Raw genomic sequence first — 24,952 nt, forward strand, 5'->3', positions numbered from 1 at the left:
ACTTCAAAAGTACTTACAATCTCGGCACAGAGGAACTTTTAAAAGGACCTAAAGTTTCAAGGCAACCCACAGGCCTGGCACTTTTGAGATGCAGATGAAATGATCCTTCATCCAATTTAAGAATCCATCCTGAAAGCCTCACCACACTAAGCAGCGAGTAGTGGGGTGACAAGGCTCATAAAAAGCCACATAACAGCAATTCAGGTGTCCCAGAGGCATGCAGCTGGGCCCAGGTCTAGCAGGTGACTGCTGCTCATGTTTCTTTGCGTAGTTATTTTGATGCCATGGCTTACGGTCACAGAAGATTTTGGAAGATCTTGCTCTGAATGCTTACAGCTTTTGTGTGATACACATGTGAACTCCTGAGACTAAATCATCAGCTGCTACCTACCAAATCTGCTGCTAAGTTCTGCTCCTGCAGCAGCGCAACAGGAGGGCAGGTCACAGGCCAGTGTTTCTCCCCAAACTCCTTTACAGTGACAGGAAGGAGAGAGAGCTGAGCCCTGCACTCCCTCAGGTCACCGCAGCAAGTCCCAGAGCTCCTCCATGAGAGCTCAATGCACCTCAGTCATAGAACCATAGAACAGAATAATCTCTTCTCCGTGACCGCAAGTGAAGAGAGCCCATAGATTTAAGGTGCAAAAGAAACAATCAGGTGAGACGATAGAAAAAAAAAACTATTTGACTTTGAGGGCAGGAAAGCACTGGCCTGGCCAGCTTCTCTGGAGCTGTTTACAGCAGGAGAACATCTGCTGGGAATGATAAAGGTAAAGCCAAGTCTGCCTTGGGCTGCAGAGCAGAGCAGATGACTTCACTGGGTCGCAGCAAGTCTGTTCCTGTACGATTCTGCCCTTGTACCAGCTAATCTCCCTGCACAACCTGCTGGGTGTTTTGCGTCGTCTTCTTGGACACCTCGCAGTTCCCATGGCACGTAGAGAAAGCTGAGATGTTCCACTCGGGACACCTGGAGTCTACTCCTGGCAAGGTGACCCTGCAGCAAGAAGGATGCTACAGACAAACATCTGAAAATCTTAACTGCAAACCAACATGCTCGACATGATCTCTTAGAATTTGAATGTCTGCCATCACTTCAAAGGTCCCCACTAACCTTATGTTAGCACTTCCCAAAAATATTTTGTCGTATGTTGAACCAAATTAGAAAAAAAATATTTGCAGAAATGGCTGTCATCACTGGCTCCTTCCACTGTTTTTCTTCTACTGGCTAAACAAAAAGGATATTTTTCTCCTCACTAACACTAGGGATGGAGTCAGCCCTAATTACATTCTACCTTTCAAAAACAGAACCATTTTAAACTTTTGGTAACATGTGGTGACCTGCATTTGGATGAACTTGGCATGCCCTCAATATCTGCCCTGCATAGCAGCCTCTCAGACCTCACAGCGTTTGTTTAAATTCTTTCAGAGATCTTAAAAGATGTGGAATATGTAATGTTGATCATTCACATGGAAAGCTCATGGTTCAATTAAAAAGCAGAGCCCTTGCCCCAAACATGGTGCCTAAAAATAAACACACAAATCTTGGCAATTTGAAAACAGAAAGTCTTAGAAAGAAAAAGAACAAAAAAACCCCATGGGCTCAATACTGATTAATTCATTACCAGCTACAGTTTGAGGAAACTGTTTATTTCAACAGGTGCTAGTGGATACAAACAATTTCCTAAGCTCCTCCATAAATTGGCCATGTAACTTTTTGGAGAGGGAAGTAAAAAGGAGGCAATATTTTAGACAGTATGGAACCCAGAAGTAGCCACATGCACGTCAGCCAGCTTTTGTGCAGTGTGCAGAGCAGCAGGAAACTGGCAGAGGCAGGACATCTCCAAGATAGATGAGCAACAGATCTCAAATTTGGGACATGCAATGGGTTATACCTTCTTCTGAGCAGCCTTTAGAGATACTTAAGCTGTTTATTATAAAAGTCTGGAGGAATGTAGAAACACCTGAGAGTGAAGAAGAGTAATGTCATCAGCTAGAAGCTGCTATTTATAGGAGAAGACCTGAAGACAGACTGGAGCTACCCACTGCCACTGGAAGACAATTTTACAGTGCAGGCATGAGGTAGAGTTTAGTGAAAACTCAGGCAGTCAACATCTGAGTTGGGTGAGGGGGAAAAGAAGTCCAGTCAGTGGCGAATGACATGAAACGGCACATGGAGACAAAAAGGAGGGATGTGGCAGGAGGATGAACTGTCGTGGAGAACAAAAGGCTGCACTAGGATTTGCTTTTTGTGGAAGAGGAAGGTGAGGGAGACACGTAACACGTCTCATCTGGTCCGCTCTTCTGATGGTTAAAATTGTGTTTGGCCAGCACTGAGATGGCCCATGCAATAGCCTGGTGAACAAACTGGACCACAATGGTTAAAACAACTACTGTACACACATACCGGAGGAGTCTTGCAACAAGCCAAGTAACACTACATCCCACCCCTTCTGCTTACTTCAGCAAGTGGTGAATCCCAGGGAACGCTAGGATTTTAGGACAGCAGTACAAGGGAGGAGGTTGGCTTACCTGAACTGGATCCTGCAAATCCGTATTCATGCAATGTCCTGTCCATAACACCATGGGGTATTATGCAATGTTGTATACAAGAAATAAGCACTATGCAAAGTCTACTGTGTGAAAAATATAAAAAACAACCCAGCCATTTAGATCTTGAACATCTTAAGAAATTACTGAAAAGCTTTATAAACAAAAAAGCCTTTAAGGAAACGTGTGCATCATCTACCTTGGCTGAAAAAACCAAAACCACAATGCAGCATAAATCAGCAGTTACTACTCTTGGGTTTTAAACAGCATTCTGACTTTGTAAAATAAATTAAAGCATCTTCTTCACACAAAACAGAATTCAAACCTGCTTTGTGTGCTAGAGAAACAGCACTGCTGCCCTCTTCAGAAGCACACATAGAGACTTTGGCACATGAGTTATTACTGCCAAACGTGTCTGAATTAGTTTCCTTTGCTGAATTCAGAAATATGTTTTTTTCAGACTTCAAGCCATTTGTAGTCCCAGACTCATCCTGAATGTCTGGTAAGAAGGAGGTGTCGTCTACTAACCCATGTCTTGAACAGGCCTGAAGGGGTGCTTTAGATGTTGGCAAAACACTGGCAATGCTTTCTTCCTCTGATACAGCACCTGTGGCTGAGCTGGAAGACCCAGAAGTAGCCTGGAACTCCACCCTACAGTTTACAATGCAGTCATCTTTCCATCTCTTAATTGCTTCCCTCTGCTCCTTGGGGGTCAGTCTGTCAAGGTGCTTGGCTCTCAACACCGGAGACAGAAACAATGTTCCCTGGAGAACTCTCAGCAAATATCTACAAAATAAACAGTTTCGAATAAGCTGTTTAGAAGCAGACTCAAGACTGTTTCCAGGATCACTGAAGGAAACCAAACACCATTCAAGTAACCCTGAGGCTGCAGCAGCCTCTGAAACAGTTTTTGCAGGTGCCGTTCTGCGAACATAAACTGTAAGGCCAGCAACTGCACCAGAACATGTTTTAAAACTGGCATTTTCAAAGACAGATATTGGTATCAGGTGCTTCCATTTTTCTGTCCTGAACACGGTTCTCCCACAGACTAGTTGCTGCAGCAATGCACACTTGCAACTTCAATGAAGGGCCAGAGTCCCAACTACACTGAAAGTGTAGCTTTCTGCATATAGTGTCAGGCCCCAGAAAAAAGGCATCAAAATTAGTGCAGTTTAGAGTTTCCCTGGCACTTCAGTGCAGATATAAGGAGTTAAGAGATATTGTGGAAAAAATTAGGCCTAGAAAAATTCATGCTTCCAAGTGAGAAGCTGTTTATCACTGCTGTTTTGTACTGATAATATAGCACTAATACAGCCCTGGAAAGCTGGGAAGAGTAGGCAGAGCATCATTCTAAAATTCTTAACTTTTGCAGGAGCCAGAGAATTCACCAGAAGCAAGAAAGAACATGAAAGCGAAGGCCAAAGATAGAAAGAATCACATGCAGTAAGAGGAATATGGAGTACAAATGATGTTCCAGAATTAAACTCTAAGAATAATTCATATTAGAACTGACTTAACTGGCAACTTAGGTTGGGCAAAAGTTTTAATTGTAGATTTTTGCAGTGAATTTTCAGTCAACAGGGCATCCAACATCTGTCCCTCTGTAGGAGAGCTGCTCCTTAAAAACTCCAGTGAAAGCCCCAATCTCACTCCCTCAGGCTAGGTGTAGAGCACCCTTTAGCTTCACAGTCCCCACTGAGTGGTGGCTTTTCAGCGCCTTACAAAGGATTACATCAGAAGTAAGCAAGGAAAAAAAAAAGGTATGTGTGACAGCAGCGGTTCTGTAATAGGCACTTCTGCTTCAAATCACTGAAGTGGAAAAGCTTGAATTAGCCACAACAGCTATAAATCTTCTGAGGTATTGGCACAGAGAGAGTGCAAAAGACTCAAAAGAATTTCACTGGTAAGGCTAAATACTTTGCATTTAATTCACCATGAAAAACACTGTCATCTTCAAAACTGAACACCTGTATGTTGGAAGCAGTCACCAAGCTGCAAGCTTTCTTCTACCTAGGCTCTCTGCAGCCTTACCAAAAGGTCCTAGAACAGCATTTATCAATTTATTTGTTGTGTAAGGAAGATCTACTGTGTGTGAAAGAAAAGGCTCTGCTGTCACCATCTGATGGCAAGCTGAGAGCAGGGATGGGGAGGGAAGAGCATACATGTTGCTTGCACCTCACGGTTTGTCCTGCTGAACTGAAGTATGAACCAAAGCTACCAGTTATGATCTCCAGTGAGTGCAGCAAAACCCTGACTGATATGCTTAAGACACAGATCGGGATGCGTTCAAAGGGGACTCAAATACTTGGTGGCTATTGCAGGCACCTACAGCCACAGCTCTGCCAGCTTTCCTATTGGTGGCATTGCCAACTCATGCAGCCTGTACTGCAGCACTTGATCTAGAAAGTGTGCTCAGACTGTGCCTAATGATATAAAATGATGTCAGGTGAGGAGGAAACAGCAGTTATTCTCCTCAACACTTCTCTCAGTATGTGTCTGTGCAATTCAGTTTCAGGTCCCACTCTTTCTGAAATTATATAAGAGGGAAAGAAAGAGACATAACAACAGCAGAATGAGTAAATGAGCACTGGAGGCACTTCACTAATAGGCTGCAGACTTGATTTCATGTTCAGCCAGTAAAAGAAAGATGGCTCTGGCTACTAAATAGAGCTAGACTGAGAGTTTGATGAAGTCTCTTTCACTGGTTTTCACACACTTTTTCTCTGTTGGCTCGCTCAGTTGTCTCACTGCTCAGCGTGCTGGTGTCCGGGTCCTCCACGCAACACTCCTGCCTTTCCAGGGTGACTGAGTTATTGAACTTGAGAGTTCACTTCTTCAGTGAGGCAAAACACTTAAACATTAGGCACGATAAAAACACAACTCAGGACCCCTTGTAAATCTAGTCAGTGTGTTTCCACCCCACAAAGAAGCCTGTACATGCATTCTTCATTCTAAATATTCTTATATATATATTCATGACATAAATTTCAAACAGAAAATGGTTTCACAAATAATCACAGACTAAGCACAGTACTTCTACGTATAGTACATGTTCAACTTTGATCACTAATTTAACTGATTTGTATATAAATTATAAACTCTGTGGTTACAGAGATTACTGTTTTTTCCCTCCAAAGACAATATTTAATATAATATAAAAAATTTAATGTAATATAAATCACAAAAGGAATTTTTTATTTACTGAAATTTACTTTGAGAACATGTCACTAAAGAGCTGTCGTCACATGGCTTGGTCTGGTAGAGTTACAAAATTTTCTTTACACTGGGGGTCATGGGGCAAGGAAGACCTCTATCTAGAGAGATTTATAGCATCACTGACTCCAAGAAAACTACTTTTGCTAACAGCAGCAATCTGCAATTATTAAACAGAAACGCACCTGGGTAGCAGAGCAACACAAGTAGTCAGGAGGCAAACTAAGTAAAATACTGGGTCTGTCATATGCTTTTCCATGATCCAATAAGGATTTGATGGGGAGTTGTGGGTTTTGCAGGTTGCCCCAAAAGCCAGAGTGAAGACAAAGTACAACAGGATGCTGCCAACTATAACTACTGTATGTATCCAAGTCTGTAATTCAAAAAAGGAAAGAAATCAGATTTAAGCTGTAAACAGAAAGACCTGTAACACCTGTATGTGTGTACACATGCGTTTATGAACATGCACACACTCTTCCAGGAAGAATGGAGCCTTCTTCCTACAGTTCATAGGTAACCCAGCCATTTAATTTTTTTTTTATTGTACTAAATGCATAGCTTTTGATTCCTGTATGAACAACATTTTTCATGACCACCTCATCCACTGGCAACAGAGAAAGCCTTCTCAAGCAAATGGAGGCAAGATCTTCGTATGACACCACCCTTACATATTTTGCTTGAGACATTGATTAACTGTTTCTGTAATTTTATACCTAAATGGCTATAATAGTTACTATGGAAACAACACTGTCACTGGTCTGACAGCTTGCCGATATTCAAAAATGCCAAATAAAACCCATTTAAATAATGTTTTCCTATTCAGAGTGTGGATACACACATGCTACCCGTATATTCTCAATAAAGACATTTTTATCACTGCTGCCATGCTCCCAAAAGAACAATGAAAAGACTGAATCACAACTTGAAATTTCATCCATTATGGAAAAAATCCTAAAAAATATTTTTCAAAAAAAGACAGAGAAAAAAATAAATCCCATTAATCTGTGTCCTTCTACTGTAAATATTATTTTATTTTCTTTAAAATTATAAAAAATAGCCAAGTATTACCCTTGTAAGGGCTGTAAATTTATCCAAGCTAATGCTTTAGCTTGCCCAGACTTAATTAAAAACTGGACTAGCATTTCTGTAGCGTATCAGTTCTCTAGTTCTGGCACCAAAATATACCTCTGAATTGTTTATCCTGGCCGCAGAGCAGATCATCAGTTCCAAGCATTCAAAATCAACAGTTCACATTGTTGTCTTTGAGATGCAAGCTTTGGGAACTAACAAAGGCTCAGTAGATCACTGGTTGGTTTTACCATTTGCAAAACTAAACTGACATCCCCAAAACCACCATACCCTAACGAGGCAGGATCCTTTTGCTATTTACAAATAATTCTGAGGCCAAATTTTGTTAATTTTAGTCATATGAGTAATTCTGTTGGCTCCAATGACAGCTGCATCAGGAGAGCTCACATGGTGACATAAAATATTTAGGTTTTGGCCCTTTTATACTTACTCTGTTTTGTACATGAAGCTCTTTCTTCCATTTAATTTTAATGAAAGCTGTATGCACATACTCTGTTAGGAATATGCTCTTTTGGAAACAAAGTACTCACCACAGACTTGCACTCAATGAGAAGGTGAAACAGTATTATGAAGAGCGCTGCTGTGTTTATAGGGTTTCCAAAAGAAAAAATGTCTATGTCTGAGCCATAGTAAGTCTGTAAAGGAAGACAGTGGTCAGCGTAATATATTCTTTATGTATAGTCCTAATACACAAAATGGCATGAACAGTTTCAATACCATACATATTTGCATGCACACAGTTCCACTCAGTTCCAATGATGATCCTGTTAGTACACATTTATATATGAGGAAGTAGAATCAAGCACTTCATTTTATTCTCTGATTTGCCTGGGTTTTTAGTATGTCAAAATGTATAAATGTATTTCATACCCAGCACTTACAAAGTAAGGCACAAAAAAGCAAACGAGACTTTGGTAAAAAGCATCCAGCAACGTTATCCAGAAAGGTGAAGGCAAGTAAGCCTGTAAGAAAAAAAGATAATGGCATTGAAACAAATTGAACAAATTGCTGCATCCTTAATTAGTATTAATTTGGATTTGGGGAAAGATTATCTGCAGAAGTAATTCCAGTTAGTTTCCCAATGAAGAGGCATCTTTTCTGTGTTATGATAATAAGAATAAAGAGCTCACTCCACACATGTACCTAACTGTTAGTATTTAAATCAGCAGCCAGATCTGGGAACTCTGATCTTACAGCTGTTTCTGCCGGAACAGTCCTACCACAGCCTTACCTAACTGAGTAGTAAGGAAGGGAAAGGGCTAGGGGACAGTGAATTAGCCTAGCAGCTTACCATCACTGAATGCCAAGTCCCACTTTCTTCTATCTCCACTCCCTTCTTTTTGGTACACGTGCTTCTGCCTCTTAATTTGTGCTGGTTGACTCATCTGTGCAGACCGGACTCCACTGTGAGCTAGCTTAACTCACTAGAGTGTGAGAAATAATTCACTTTTCTGCTGGAGTAGCAAGTTGCTGTTTTAACGAGTGAAATCAGCTCCTGGAATGATCTGATGGGACAACCGAGCTGGCACAAAGAAGGTAGTTTAACTACGTGGGTGAAAACAGGGAATGGGAAGAAAAGAAGGGAGAAGAGGAGAAGGAACAAGCCTTCCTCACTCAGTGGCAGCAAACTGCTATGACAGCTCACCTGCTTATAAAACCAGTTGCATGTGCCCTGGCTCAGATAGATCCCATTCCTTCAGGCACTAAATTGAGACACACAGGTGAGCAGTCTAGTCACCCAGGACTTCCTCTACAAGTACTGGAGAGAGATGGATTTCTCCAAAAAGCCATTCTGCCCTTTCGAGAAGTGAACGGCTCTCTGGAGGTGGTGTGGGAAACTTATGTTCTTATTTACCTGTCAGGGAAGTGCTTTAAATTACTGAAGATGAATCCAAGTTACTGTCCATTTTTATAGCTTATACAGAGCTGTGCACTTGTGATGTCATGGTACAATATTGTGATACTACATCTTTTAAAGCATTTCTCTTTCTTCTGTACTGCACTTAATTCAAAACAATTATTTCAGTGTGCTTCCATGCAAGAAAGGAAATGGTATACTACTTAATAACTCCAACCACAGATCAAGGCAATGCTATGCCAGACAAAAGAGGAAAAACTCTGATAAAAAGGGAAAAAAAAGGGGAGGAAAAACTATTGTGTAATGCAGTAATTCTGATTATGTTGCCTCAAAACCTTCATCTCAGCTCAGATCACTGTACATATCCTGAAGATCAAAACAAAGGGCCGAATCCTGAGGCCTTGTTCCCTTTACTTATTCAAAAGTCTCTGTGACTGACAAAGTGCAGACCTGCTCCGGCCAGTCTACAGAGGCTCAGATTGGTATCAAAAGAGTACTTAGTTTTGCAAAAATATCATAAACCAAGCAACATAAAATATTTACCGGTATGTAAAAAGAAATGTAAAGTCCACGAACAAACAAAATGAATTTTCCCCTCACTGTATATCCTTCTTTCCCTTCTAAACCAGACCTAGGCTTCTGTCAGTTTATACAGATGAGACTGCGCAACTAGTACACAACATGTTGTAGCTCATTTTTGTTAATAGTATTTTTTAGAATAGAACAAAACAGAACAGAATAGAATATTTCAATTGGGAGGGACCTACAATGATCATCTAGTCCAACTGCCTGACCAATTCAGGGCTGACCAAAAGTTAAAGCATGTTATTAAGGGCATTGTCCAAATGCCTCTTAAACACTGACAGGCTTGGGGCATCGACCACCTCTCTAGGAAGCCTGTTCCAGTGCCTGACTACCCTCTCTGTAATGAAATGCTTCCTAATGTCAAATCTGTTATTGAAAGGCTATGATCATAAAGAAAATGGTGAGGTTTAGATGACTCATATGCTCAGTGTTTCCTCTCTCTGGGTTATTAGTATCTATTCTGTCTCGGGCTCAGTATGTCACTGCCTTCAATTGCTATAATAAAAATATTATTTTAATTAAGTGTTAAAATAAAAAAAAAGATAAAGTTAAAATTATGCTAGAATTCATGCTAAGCAAAGCAGAAACCAGGAAAAAGCTTACTGATTTATGTAATTTTGATTCAGAAACTACCCCCTACTCCCTGTGGCTTTCTGTGCTAAATGTTTGGACAGAATTTACTTACAGAGCAGATATGATGTATAGTGTTTTCAGATGGGAGAAAAGTGCCACCAGCACATTCCAGAACATACCCATAAGGGGAAAAGAACCCTGAATGACAGAACTTTCTTGAGGATTATTTGAAAGCAATCTGCTCTGGTTCTTATCCATTCCTCATTACTTTGCAGCTGAGAGCCTTATATGACAGTGAAAAACCAGTATCTAGTGCCCTTATCTTTAAAAGTTAAGCCCAGATGCTCAAAAGAAACCCATTTTGAGGAAGTATGTTGACAGCTGAGGCAGTGAATGAAGTGAACATGCAGTAATGATGTTTATCTAGTACATTGTTTCACCTGAAGTCCTTAATTTCTCTTATCATCTAAATGTCTGATAAGATTGGGTGTATGGCCGAAAAAAGCCTAAAAAACACTTTTGAAAAAACAGCTTTTATTTGTGCACATACATTTGTGCACAGGCCTATATGTTTCTCTAATAGAGAAAGTGGTTTTAAGCTTCAAGTTTGCCTGATGTGAACCATGAAGGAAAGAAACACAGAAATGGCTTAAAAGCTGACCATTTCAATTTGCTTCAGGCCAAGAATTCTGTAACCTACCACAGATTTCTGGCTCATCAAGTACAGCTGTGGGAGCTGCATGAGTATCTCCGCAGGCACATCTTTGTCCAAGACACCATAAACGATGGGTGGCACCGATGTAAAAAGGAGATTGAAAAGAATCAAGATCCAATAGTCAGTCATTGATGTGCCTGAAAATCCACAGAAGAACTGGTACCAGAACAGGAGGTTCACATAGGCCTGAAAAGTCAAAGATGACATGACAAAATGTTACCCGTGGACAAGTGTTTTAAAAGCCAGGAGGAAAACAGGCAGATCTTAGGTCTGGTTACAGTAATCTGTGGAAAATTAAGTATAAATGCTGTGGAGTTCATGCCACACTTTGAAACTATATGTCTCTGCAGACGTAAATGGGAAACTGAATTGCTTGACATATGCTTTTTGTGTCTTTTTGAACCCATTCACAATAGAAACTAAAGAAGAATATAAAGCCCCACTAAACCCTTTAGCGCTCTCAAATACATAAACTGTGATTTCCCTGGGATGGGACAGCTACATACCACATTCTTGTAGAAGAAGTAAAGCACCATGTTGGTAAGTCTGGTATAACACCAGTGACCATGGACAAGCAGCAGCTTCTTGAGGTGTCTAAACTGAGAGATTGCAAAGTCACTGGCCATCACAGCCTGCAACACGCGTGAAGGAAAGGACATGTTAGTATCCAAACTGTTAAAGATAAGCTTCAGATACTGCCAAGTGAGCAACTTACCTGCTGTTGGAAATTCTTATTTTATGATTTTTTTTATACATAGTTCTTACAGTCTTACCCTCACTCAGATCTGAGCCCCCCCATACAACATTTTACACTAACACACACAGCTCAGTCCAACACAACACAGGCAGGAACATGGCTGTCTATTATTATCACACAACTGCACAGACATGACTGATGCTTAGGCTACTTGTTTCCTGGCAGGACACGAGTAATAGGGAGTTTGGTGACAGGCAGCAAGCTCTGTTGTTTGGAGTTTGAACTCCTGCAGCATTCAGCTTCCGAGCGCTCCTGCAAGAGTGCTGAGGCCTGGGTGTCAGCTCAGGCTGCAAACTCTTACCTGTGTATGGTAATGGACTGTGGAGCCACTGGGCCTCCAGGGTAAACTCTGAACCAATTTAAAATGGAGTCTGATGTCATTTGCAGCTGTCTTTGTATACACTACCTGCATGCCTTCTTGGCCTGATATTCCCACACCAGTGTCAGCCACCTGGATCATACTGACATCATTGGCACCATCACCTACAAAAAAAAGAAAAGAGGAAAAAGTCAAAACTAACCTCTTTTATTTGGAATGCAACCTGAAGGCAGCTTTGCCGGCTATTACATCACCATGGAGGTGGCAGGAAAAGACAAATATACAAGAACACCAGAGAGTTCAGAGAAAAACATTTTTATGGCCAGCAGTGCAGCCTATGAAAAATCCTACAGAAAGCAAGATTAGTAAGTGGAAGGCCTGACTGAACCGAGCTATATTCTCCAAATGGATATTAGCTGTTCCTTTTGTCAGAATTTAGTTGGTATGCTGGAACAGAAAATATGGGTGTTTGAAATCACAGTGAGTCATCTCCCCTATCCCTCCCTATTTTGGAGGGTTGTGATGGAGAATGACAAAGAAAATCCCCTTACTTGCTCCTTTGGACATGTTACATAACACTGTGCATGACTGCTGCTCTTGTTGCTTTACATTACCATGAATAAGTTTATGGACTAGATTTGCTAGTTCAGAAGACTAACATCATTTTCTGCCAGAGACAACTATGATTAAAAGGATTATCTTCCTTGTAAAGTAAATTTTGTGACAGACATTAACAAAAATATAGAAGAGAAGAAACAGGCTTCTACTTCTTTTCAGAGAAGATAACCACAGGACTCACCTACAGCTAATGTCATTGCCTTTAGCTTACTTCGCACCAGTCTGACCACGATACTCTTCTGCAGTGGTGTGGCTCGGCAGCAGACTACAGCCCGACATTTTTCTGTGAGTTCCAAGAAAATGTTCTGTAGGCTGTCATGAAGGACATGCTCTAAAGTCCTTCCATCAATAACCAGGCCTGCACTGAACCCTGGAGCTTGGGTGGAGGGACTTGCAGAAACACTCCCAAGTTTCTGACTGGTTTTTTTGCTAGCAGAAGTATTCTTCTGGATCCCTTCTAAAATTTTGCTCATCACCAAGGCACAGGCATCCTAATTAAAGACAAGAGAAAGGCAACTTATTAAATACTGTTTGTGTTCTGGCTCCCTTTTCAATTCATAAAATACATATGGAGAAAAGGCCAAATGCTGCCCTTGTGTAGCATTTCACTTGAATCCAGAAAGGCTCAAACATGAGGCTGAATAACCCTTTAAAAATCACAAAGGATGCAGTCTGTTGTTAATAAAAGGGCCTGTGATTTAACTTTGCTTAAGTAGGTTGGCTTGGGTATTGTACTAGAAGGGAAAAAACTGAAGCAAATCAGAAAATGTTCATAGACTAGCAGAAAAAACAACCATTAAGGATTCTGTAATATAAATACAGCTTTTATAGAAGACTTTTGCTCTCTACATTTCTTTTGTCTGGCATGCAAAGCCAAAAGTGCATTTCAAATCAGATTATAGATGAGCTGCAATGAATTACTGAAGAACTGGCCTTGTGGAATTTTTTACCTTGTCAGAACCAATATAAGATGCCCAAAAGATTCTTGGTATCAATATATGTAATGCATGTGCTATATAGAAGAAAATACATATTCTTAAATCTTCTCATTATTTTACTTTGAAATGCAACAGTATCAAATCCTGTCTATTTTTTATTTCAAAGCCCAGTTAGAGGGAGGATGAGCACTTCTGCAAAAGGGGCTCAGTTCTCACTGTTAAGACAGACACTTGTTCACCAGTAGGAAAAAAGGAAGAAAAAAGTGTTAGCAAAAATCAAACCCCAAGCTTTCCTGAACTACAACTGGACTAAAAATCCTTTCTTTTTCACTTTATTTTCCCCAGAGTTACCACTTGCCACACAATCTTCTATGGCAGATACAAATTGAATTTCTAAAGTAACATATAAGCAGAAAGAAAAAGAAAAAGGAAAGGTCTTAGAAAAATCCTCCAGTCCTTTAGAGAAGTCTCAGATTTCATGGCTCTCCTCTGAGGAGAGACGTATCATATGTTGGCTTTACCACTTACAGTTAGTAATGTCTCTTAAGAAATCCCAAATTGATAAAAATCAAGATTTGAAAAATGGCTGGTTATAAGCATCCACAAGAAGACATAACAATCAAGTAGGATTAAACCTGCCACCCAAACCAGCAGCATTTTTAACCACTCTATCACATGACTCAATTACTGAGTGGTGGGGAGAAGGTGGGCTTTTTCTCTGACAAAATTGTTGGCAGATTAGTTTTCTTGAATAGTGTGCAATGTACTTTAACGTGACAACTCTTTGTACATTTATGCAAGACAAGCAGGGCTGAGAGAATATACCACACAAAGCAGCACAAAACTGAATTCAATAGAATTTGCATAACGGTAATTCTTACATTACTAATATGCTGTAACTTACAGCCATTTGAAATCTCTAATAACATGTGAAGCATGTCAACTCTCCAACCTACCGTGTGGATTGTACAGCTCATAGTTCACAAACAAGTTTTACCATGTCTAGTGCACACAGGCGACTCATGAGGGGTTACAAAAGCAACTCAGCCTTGGATTGCCTTGAGGCCCTGTCTCTCTGCTGAGACGACTCACGGGGAGCTGTGTAGACAGCTTAGCCCTGGGTTGTCTGATAAACCCTAAACTAAACAGGGCAGTGGCTGTGCCGTTCAAAGAACCAAAACCTGAACTGAGCCTTGAAATCCCTTAACAAATTGTATGCCCTGAGTCTCAATCCAACCACTATCCAGTTGCCTGAGGAAGCAAGGTAAAAAAACCCCAAAACCTGGAGGGTTTCAGCTTCAGTTTCAAATTACAACCTTGTGTATTCAAACAATCACAGACCAACAAAGGAAAGATAAGGGGAAACTCCACTCAGATATACATAATCCATTTAGGCATATATCATAATCCACTCAGACATAGTCATACACACCATTCCACAAGTCAGGGGATAAAAACTCTAAGATTCAGGTCGGAAATGGGGGAGTCACTTCTCCAGCTATACAGTTGGCTTGTGAAGGAAACTCTTCCCCCTCTTGATTGGGACGCCGGTCGAGGTAACTTCCCTGGGATTGAAAGCCCTTACCTGGAGGAGTAAGTGAATATTATTTATGCTTTAAGTTTGTAAACACGTGTGTACTTGTGGTTGTAATAATGTACTATTCTTGCCTTAAAAAAATTGCAATAGTGCATTCCTCCATTGTATCTGTAAAACCTGCAATAGTGGCGTGTTAAGTCTGTAAGTGAAGTTCAAATAAATCATTTGCTTGAACCTTGCAGTTAAGTCTGCGAGTGAAGTTCAAGTCGTTTGCTTGAACCTTGCAGTTAAGTCCTTTTCTGTCACATTAATTTGGCGTAGTCGGCAGGATACAATGGAGGAACTATTGCAGAAACATGGTTGTAAACCTTCTCCTGCAGACAAGGAGAAGGCAAAGAAGTTCTGGAGAAGTAAAGAGAAAGTGGTGGCATGGGTAGAGCAGTGTAGGAAGGAACAAAAGAAAAAGAAAAATGGGAAAGGTAAAAGGTATCCTGTGCACTATTTTTGGAGCATGTCTAACTTGTGCACAGGAGGAGGCACTGAAATCTGAGACGGCAAGAATAATGGGTGCAGCCGATCTCATTGAAGCTACAAAATTCAGGGCATTAGAAACTGAAGCTGAAGTAACCAAAACTGCTTTAGAGGCAAAACAAAAGATAAGTGCAGCCTGGAGTGTTCATAATGGACAATTGGAGGTTGAAAATGCGGTTTTGAAAGATGAGTTAAATTCTGAAAGGGAGAAGAATAGAAAATTACTAGAAAAATTAAAATTGTTGTTATCAAGTGCTCCAACTCCCTCTCCCACCCAAGTCAGGAATCTAGTTATGTGTGCCGATCCTGACACTTGGGACGGGGATATCTGGGGCGACCCAGATGATGAATCTGATGGGGCAAGTAATATTGAATTCAACCCCTCATTAAAACTGACGTACAGTCGAGGGCCAGGAACGATCAAAACTTAACTACAACCCTAGCCATCCCGTGGTCGGGACCTGAGCTCGCACAAATGCAAGAGAAATTTTCACGCAAGCTGGGGGAGAGTGAAACTGAATATTTATGGCATGTGTCATTGAATGGAGGGGATCAAGTCTTGCTGAGCGAGGAGGAAGCTAGGGGATATTGGGGTCCTGGTGTGTTCCTTGATCAGGGTCCTGCAGGGAACCAGCCCTTGACGCTCAGAGTTGCCTATTGGGCAGCGGGACTAGATTCTAGAGAAAGGGGTGAACCTCTGACTATTAAAATGGCTGGATTATCTAGGCTGGCTGAATCAGTGCAAAAGGCTGCCTGTATACAAGCTATGTACAAGCGTGGGGAGCAGGGTATTCCCCTTGCTGCTCCGGTTGATCCGGTCCACCTTAAACCATTAATGAGAGGTCTCCCTGACGTCTTGAAAATTTATGTTTAAAACCTAAAAGAAAAAATTATACCGGCAATTGATCATAATACTTGTAACCCCAACCAGCGACAACAGCCTGTTTTAACATGGGGGGAATTATTACAAGAAATAGTGATTTATGGTAGACAGATGGGCTGGTTAGAGAAAGGTTCAGATTCACAGTGCCGAGTCCAACAGGCACGATTTTTTGAGGAGAATAATTCCCATCCCCCTCGAAAAATCTATTCTCGTTTTGACTCTCAGTGCAATGAACTACGGAAAAAGGCATTAGCATTAGGAATATCCCGCTCAGCGTTACATGGGCAGTCCACAGAAAATATTCGTACAATGATAAACCTGGTGGAGCAGTCTATTAGCAAGGCTATGGAATGTACTGATATTGCCAAAAGGCCAGAGAGTAAACCCTCTGCTCCTGCCAACCCTTACTCAGGCTTAAGGAAGGATTTGATTGATCTAAAAAACTAGGAAGCGCGGGGGGAATTTCAGGCCGACTCACTCGCGTAATATCCAGATTAGAATGGCCTAACCAGTGTATTGATCCATATATTATTTTAGCCACTGGCCCCAGACGAATACCTGTAAATTTTCTAATTGATACTGGAGCCCAAATAAGTGTTATCACTGAAAAAACAGCTAAAAGTTTAGGACTGACCCCTACCTGGAAAAAAATAAATATAATAGGAGTAACTGGAGTCCCTGAAACCAAACCAATTAGTAAAATATGTGTTTGGCTTCCAGGGGAAAATCGAATGACTAAGACAAAGGTGGTCATTGGTCCGTATTGAAATAATATACTAGGATTTGATGTCCTAGCAAACAAAGTCTAGAAACTGCCTGATGGGACAGTGTGGAGCTTTGGAGCCCCACCGTGTGAAGTTCAGGTGCTTGAAGCAGCCATTAGGTTACTCCCTTCCAGACTAACGAATGTTAATCAATATCCTTTATCAGCTGCTGCTAAAGCAGGGCTCAGAGAGGTGATCAAAGACTTGGAGAATCGTGGCATTATAACTAGAGTACATTCGCCCTATAATTCTCCAGTGTGGCCAGTACGTAAACCCGACGGCAGATGGCGACTGACGGTTGACTACAGGAGGCTTAATAGTAATACAGTGCCACTCACAGCTGCTGTTCCTAACATTGCTGACCTAGTCACCCAAATCCAAGCAAAACATCACACACGGATGTCCACATTGGATGTTAAGGATATGTTTTTTATGATTCCTCTTCAAGAGGAGGATAAACCTCAATTTGCATTCACTTGGGAAGGTATTGACTGGATCTTCCATACTCCTTATTACCCTCAGGCAAATGGAATAGTGGAATGAATTAATGGACTAATCAAAAGATTTGCAAGGGTCCATGCATCAAACTGGGACTTGAGATTGTCTGAGGCAGTATATACTGTTAATAACAGACGGGGTGAAAATGGAAACGCAAAAGTTAAGGCATTCTGTCCTACTGGAGATTTAATCTCCAAGAAACCACATGAAATTGGCAAATTCCCCACACAATTGCATTCTGGCCAACCTGTAATGGTCAAGTTACCTCAAATTGGAGTTGTACCCCTGATACTGACCAACCCGAGGGGGCTGTATGCATGGGAAGCAAAAGATTGCTCCAATCCCATACATCAGATAAGTAGCAGGTGGATTATACCATATTTCTAACCAATTTATCATCGAGCGTGTATACATTCGAGCAGCTCTCTTCTCTTTAAATTATAGGACCATTCCAGTTGAAGGAGGATAAGGGACAACTGGGAAGACATGGGGTGGAGACCTCACAGACATTGATCTGAACTGATGTGAACTGTACCTTAGAGGAACTGACAAGCTACACAGACCTGGGAGCATGGATCAGGAGTTTTATCTTTTGATTTTCGTATGTTTGTTTTGGTAGGGATAATTGTTTGTTAATCTAAGTTTTAATAGCGCTATAGTATGGCTGTAATTGTAAGGTTTTTTGTAATAATTGTTGTTAGTCCTATAATAACCATATGCATAAGTAAACAATCTAGGATATGGAATAGACAGCCTCGGGCTTTTGAGCAACACATTGATGGTTCCCCATTTGTGAATCGTACCGAACAAGACAATATGATCTATAAGATGATACAAGGTTTTGCTCGCATGCTTAACTTTTCTCATGTGACTTACCTGCTTGCCTTTACCACATACCCCCACTCAGGGAATCCCCATAACAGCTCTCCCCGTGGATATAAGTAAGAATTTAGATTGGCTCTGGAATCAAAATAAGTCTATCATTTGGGGTGAATTTGAATGGAAGTGGCCATTTAACAATATGTTAAATGGAACTTCTGTTTGGAGCCTAAATTGTTCCTATGCCCCACTTTGTAGGGAAAATAAGACTTTAGGATATAGGGACAAACAGCCCCAATTCTCCCAACAGCCATGTTCCAAACACCCTTGGGCAGATACACGGTATGGGGATGAGCCATACTGGGGAAAACACTTAGTCCTGAGGTATGTGGAACCAGTAAACACCCAGTGGTGCTTTGAGTTTCCTTCAACACCTGGTAATTCATGTATGTGGTTCAATGTGATAGAAGGACCACCTGCTAATTGTTTATGGTCTCAAGCCCATGAGGAGAGAAAAGATGACAGGAAGGAGTGCTATCCCTGGCGGTCTTGACAAAGGTTCTCAACACAACCCAATGTGAAAAAAACACCCCTGTGGAGTTGTACAAATATTATAAATTGTACCACTGGCGGGGATCTAGAAAATAGTTGGTTGTGGTTAATTCCTTCATTACGGCATTTAATCAGTGTTGCCTGCTTGTGTCAAAATTACACCGGGCCATATCCCCCAGCAATGGGATGTAACACTAGCATAAGCTATAAAGACTTAAAATATTCTGAGAAATACTCCTGTCGCATTCCTCGAACCACAGGTAATTGTGACAACTCACCTATATATGCTCCACGTCAGTTAACTTGGATATGCTCAGATGGGACTATTACAGATATGTTAAGACCTATACATCTTGGTCTGCAGTGTACTTTGGGAGTACCATCATTATGTCCTTCTTATTACTCTGAGAAATTTGTCTCTCAAGGACTGTGGCATCCCCGTACCAAACGAAGTACAGACAACACCGATTGGACTGTATCCCAGAAATCAGCAGTATGGGCCGAAGGATTCTTTGGGCCAGGAATAGGTCACCTTAAAACTACAATTGTGCTGTCCAATTTAACTGCACAAGTGGAAGCTTTGGCAGACCTCACTAAAGACAATTTTGAATTGCTCAATACACAAGTACAAACTGCCTCGAAAGTCGCACTTCAAAATCGACTTGCACTGGATATGATATTACTCAAAGAACAAGGGGTGTGCAGATACTTGAAAGCAAACCATGAACAAGAAGAATGTTGTGTCACAATTCCTAATGTGTCACTACCTCTTCGGGAAAACCTCCAGAAGACGAAGAAGATAGTCGAAGTTACTCATGAACTGCAGGACCAAATGAAGGACACCTGGTTGGGAAATATTTTTGGTAGGACAGGATGGGTATTTTCTGGATGGATTGTTAACTTGTTACAAACACTGATTGTTATTATAATTTCTATTATTGTAGTATGCATTGCCATTAGTTGTGTAAAAAGAATGATTGTAAAATCTATCCCTCAGGTAAGGGCTCACCCAGAAATTGAGGAATACGTAACTCTATTAAAACACACAGATGAAACTTTTACCAATACACCAGTCAATGATGACATACATGTGGTTGAATCAATCCCTATACCTCATCCGTTTCAAGATATAAACCGTTAACCAAGTCTGAGACTAAGAGTAGATCCAGCCACCCCTGGGCCCTTCTCTGAGGAGGAGTCTAGAAAGCAAGGGGGTCTGCTCTGAACCTCGTGACTCAATGGGAGGGATCTCCTTATTCCCTGAATTGATGTATATGGTTACACAGTTTACAGAAGTAGTCTTATGCCAATTCCTGTTGTAAGAAACCCCGCCACCTACTACCACGCCTCCCCAGTTCAGTTTGCTTCTATCATAAATAAAATCTTTAACTGATCGTTTGGTGTCGTTTCACCTTAATTTAGCCTGAGGGAATTTTGAATTAAACACCACTTCCTGGTCTGTCCAGTCTGGGTTGCTACACCGTCACACCTACCACAAAGAAAAATTAAGCAGTCTATTCAATTAAAATAATTAATCATTATTTAGGGACTGTAAATAAAGAAACAGATGTTACATACACATAAAGGATTTCATATTTGACCTGCAAGGAAGCAAACTGTCAGTTTTCCAGTATTTTCATTTTCCAATAAATCATGCTGCCTTTGGTTGGTTGGGAAAGCAGAGATCATTTTATTTTTCTGTATTGCCCTGTGATATAGCCTGACTGAATTTTTCAGCAGAGAAAAAAAAAATTTTGAAGAAAAGTCTAATTTTCCACTCACCCTACTCTGTGATTTGAGAGTGAAGATTCTGTCATCTGGTTCCAGCAGTTTACAAGCATAGGCAATGTTGACAGCTGTCTCTCTCTTGTCACCTGTCAGCATCCATATTTTTATTCCCGCTTTCCGTAACGCCTGTATTGTGTCTGGAACACCCTCCTGCAGGCGATCTTCAATGCCAGTGGCACCTTAATTTAGACAAGCAGAAGGATTAGTGCTGCTGTATTTCCAAAACCAAAACGCTGCAAGAGTGACAGAACAAGATGGTCCTCTGTGTGTATCCACATCCCAAAACAGACACCCTACTGGGACATGCTTGGGAATTCCTCCCTTCCACATCTTTCTGTCCCAGAGCCCATCACATGTGAGATTGTTGACACATACCCTCATGTCCTGGTTTCAGCTGGGATAGTTAATTTTCTTCCTAGTAGCTGGTACAGCACTGTGTTTTGGATTTAGTGTGAGAATAATGCTGATAACACACCGATGTTTTAGTTGCTGCTAAGCAGTGCTTATCCTAAGTTAAGGATTTTTCAGTTTCCCGTGCTCTGCCAGCGAGGAGGTGCATGAGAAGCTGGGAGGGAGCATGGCCAGGACAGCTAACCCAAACTAGCCAAAGGGATATTCCATACCATAGAACATCATGCTCAGTATATAAACTGGGGGGAGTCGGCTGGGAGGGGCGGATCACTGCTCAGGGATCGGTCAGTGGGTGGTGAGCAACTGCATTGTGCATCACTTGTCTTTTCTTGGGTTTTATTTCTCTCTCTTTTTCTTATGTTCCTTTTCATTACAATTATTATTATTATAATATTTTACTATTATTATTATTATTTTATTTTAGTTACTAAACTGTTCTTATCTCAACCCACAAATTTTACTTTTTTTTCCATTTCTCCTCCCCATCCCACTAGGAGCAGGGAGGATTGAGCCAGCAGCTGTGTGGTGCTTAGTTGCTAGCTGGGGTTAAAGACAACACCACCTCGTTACAGCCTCAGGGGCCTCCAACTCTTCACAAGACCCTTTTAAGCCAACTTTTCTCATTCTCACAGTTGTTTCATCCCATAGTGGCTGTGGGACACAGACCGCTAAGCTTCTCATGACAAATATACGCCATTATTCCCAATCCCTCCTACCTCCGACTACCCCAAACCTTCTTTCATGTATCACCTCGATCCTTCCTATCTCAAGGTCCACTTCTCTTCTCAACTCTGCTCCAGGCGGAATTCTCTGTACCTCTTGTCCCAAGCCCTCACCTTTTCCACACTAAAATCCCGTCTTCTTATATCGTATTTTTGCACACTGCTGCAAAGACCTGCCATTCATCATCAGGTTTCTCAACCACTCATCGCTGCGGTACCTCCTGTCCCAGGTCTTTTCAATTCATAGCACTGAACTCTGTGTTTTGCCCATCCTCCTGCCCACACTGCCAACCTTGACATACTCCCCCACAGGGAGGAAGCACTGGCTCTAACACACACCCCTTAGTGGTTATAGAAACACTTTCAGCAAAAAAATACAGAGACTTTAACAGAGATACCCTCTTTTCTGGTGTGCACAGCAGGCAGACCTATGTCCCTAAAACCAGTTTACAAAACCTTCTGTTCTGGTAATAGTAAGGCAACACAACATCAGCATGAAGCAGAATCATCTCTGAAAAGCTGCAGTACCAGTGACTTACTACGGTACAGGACATTTTCATGGCTTTTTCACAATACAAAGGGCACTAAATCATAATCAGGAGACATGGTTTGGCTTGTGGGATTCTCAGGCTAAGAAAGTTTCTCAGAAAGAAACTTCAGCCAGTTGCAGCTAGGTTCATTCTGAAAGACAAACAATAAAATTCAAAGCAAAGTTTTCCCTCCTAGCATGATTCTGGTGCGTGACTCTAGCCAGCAATTTGTGCATAAAGCACTGTCATATGGGGATGGATAAGAGCCAAAAGGTCTGGCAAATTTCCAACGCTACTGCAATTTCTTCGGTAAGTAACTGCCAACAGGGCACACAGCTCATGGCCCGTGGTCACCGGGAGGACAAAAACATCCAGGTCCTTGCTCTGCACTCTGCCTGCGTTTTGATGCAAGTCAACAAAAGAGGCAGGAAGGAAGATGCTGGGATCTACTTGATGCAAGCTTCTTTGAGACACTGCCACACATCATAGGAAGAGAGGAAAATGTTGTTTTAACTTGGGCACTCTATACACTTAACACTCCCCTTCTGAGGTACTTGATCACTTCATAATCCAACAGAAGCCAGCTTCAATACGTATACTGCTGAGACCCAAATCTGTGCTTAGTTAAGTACTGCACATTAGGACTATTCTTTCCAGAAATAGATTTCCATTCAAACACAGGCCTAAGGCTTTATATATAGCCATATCGATTTCATACCTGCCTATGCAGTGGACTACAAACCACTGCTGTCCTCCATGATCCTGGCAATACTGAGATGATTTGAATTTTTGCTTGTTGTTCTTTGAGGACAAAGTCTTCATTTCTCAGTCCTAAGAGGACAGTCAGAGTTACAGCTGCAGCTACACCAGGTAATATTTATTAAGAAAGCAAAGGAAGGCTCAGAGAAGAAGAATAAGAAGTGCTATAAGTAGTTCTGCCCTGCAGATCACAATGTACATGTGTCCCAGGCAGGGGTAACTAAGCTAACAGAGGTACTGAAAGCAAGCACCTTGGCAGTATGAAGCCATTTACCCTTCTTATTCTCACTCCCTTTAATGGGGCCAACCCATATTGCCTATTGTCCCACCAGAGACACAAGACAAAAAAAGTGCCTTGGCCAGCAGGACAGCAGGTCTCCACAGCAACTAGACTTCCCTCTGCTGACTCTAGTGCAAAAGGGTACCTGTATAGCACATCATCCCTTAAAACTACAGCAGCTAGCAGCACTGCTATGGCTTCTCTCGAGAAACATGCCAGCAATCCCAGAATTCCTTTTAGTATCAAGGTTTATGGCATTTGCCCTGAGCAGATGTGGCACAAAATGAGGGAAGCAACACTTTTCCACACAATAGGATCTGTCTCTCTTCAGCTTCTAGCATGAGCTGCCTTTACCACCACAGCCAGGTGTTTGCACTTTGTTTTCCAAATGTTATTTGCTGGGCAGTCCTCTAGAACTATTATTCCAGACCGCCTGCAGTTTACCTTTTACACATCTACACCAAACATTTTTCATTTTGTTTTGGCCTCCCCATTTCTGCACAGCTGAATGACCATCAGAGGAATGGCTCCTGCAGAAGCGTGCCTGACTTCTTACCTACATGTTATTACAGGAGGACATAGCACAAGCATACCTGCTGTGCCACAAATGCAACAGTGATGGAAAACATGCCCAGAAGTGGGATCCCTGTGAATGTTTGCCCAGGCAGGCTTGTGATTTTTTTATTATCATTTCACGTGCTTGTTATGATAACACTTAAAAACTCTAGTGAGCACAAAAAAAGAAACCCAATCAAAAAAGAAAAAAAAAAAATCAGTAAAACTTTACAAACAACAGAAGAGCACTAGCTCTTCTGTACAAACTTACCAGCAAGATTTATGAAAATTCAGGAGTCACAATAAATTCTAGGTCTGTAGGAAGCTGTGTGTTACACAAACTCAGTTTAGCACAGCTCTCTGCAGGTAAATTCCAATTATGAACATCATAAGCAGTTTCCTGGGAGTTACAGCATTTTCTACCTACCGAGCAAAGTTAGTTCGGTCTCAAGCCTGACGGCAGATTCAAGCAGCAGTGCCTCCCTATTGTCAATACTGGTTTCCGCTAAAAAATGATGATTTAACCACTCTGCATATTCTGCATCACTCATCACCTACAGAGGGAGAGAAGACATACAGCATGTACCTATACTGTGTTTTCAAAGGCGCCTCAAAAGTGTCCTCACAGTTACTTCTGCTGTCCACACACTGAACCTAGAAGCGCAGTCCCTGGCAGTGCATTACTTACGTGCCCCAACATGTCCATGGAATTAGTACGATGTTCATAGTGTTAGATTACTTTGCCAGGCTTCACAAGCCAGATTACTCACTGGCACCCTGCAGGTTCCTGGGGCTGCCTGACAGATTTCCATTTAGATAGAAGGTAGGCAGGCCAGTAAGCATAGTATACTCTCCCTACCACTCTTTAATTGCAGCATTGACACAGCCACAGTATCACTGCACAGCTGTATACAGCTTGATGACTGTACAGCTACGCAGCATGTACTTTCACCTTCCATAAGCCTTTGTAAAGAGGTTTCTTGCCTGTTTCAATCCCTATGGAATTTTACTTCTGAGCAGCTTTGAATTTAAAATGGAATCTCAAAACATCACTTAAGTTTTGCATCCAGAGCTTGTAACACTGCAAACTGTTTGTGAAACCCAATAAAACAGG

At 41.4% G+C, this 24,952-nt stretch overlaps 1 protein-coding gene across 7 annotated transcripts in view; it reads right to left on the minus strand.

Annotated features, from left to right (window-relative positions):
* Positions 1 to 1,623: 1,623 nt before the first annotated feature.
* The window catches only part of ATP10D (ATPase phospholipid transporting 10D (putative)), a 63,800-nt gene continuing 40,471 nt past the window's right edge, over positions 1,624 to 24,952 (minus strand). For 5 of the 7 annotated variants that reach the window (XM_052780132.1, XM_052780131.1, XM_052780133.1 and 2 more), the window contains 10 exons: positions 24,266 to 24,392; positions 20,576 to 20,760; positions 12,453 to 12,762; positions 11,741 to 11,817; positions 11,084 to 11,209; positions 10,563 to 10,763; positions 7,728 to 7,808; positions 7,377 to 7,481; positions 5,943 to 6,130; positions 1,624 to 3,330 (listed from right to left, as the gene is read on the minus strand). In XM_052780132.1, the coding sequence (XP_052636092.1) occupies positions 2,781 to 3,330; positions 5,943 to 6,130; positions 7,377 to 7,481; positions 7,728 to 7,808; positions 10,563 to 10,763; positions 11,084 to 11,209; positions 11,741 to 11,817; positions 12,453 to 12,762; positions 20,576 to 20,760; positions 24,266 to 24,392 (1,950 nt within the window). In that variant the 3' untranslated portion in view covers positions 1,624 to 2,780. Of the gene's footprint in view, positions 3,331 to 5,942; positions 6,131 to 7,376; positions 7,482 to 7,716; positions 7,809 to 10,562; positions 10,764 to 11,083; positions 11,210 to 11,740; positions 11,818 to 12,452; positions 12,763 to 20,575; positions 20,761 to 24,265; positions 24,393 to 24,952 lie in introns of those variants that run through there. The other 2 variants (XM_052780135.1, XR_008234137.1) reach the window with 2 other exon arrangements.

This window comes from Harpia harpyja, chromosome 2 (assembly GCF_026419915.1).
Source record: "Harpia harpyja isolate bHarHar1 chromosome 2, bHarHar1 primary haplotype, whole genome shotgun sequence".
Classification (NCBI taxonomy): Eukaryota; Metazoa; Chordata; class Aves; order Accipitriformes; family Accipitridae; genus Harpia; species Harpia harpyja.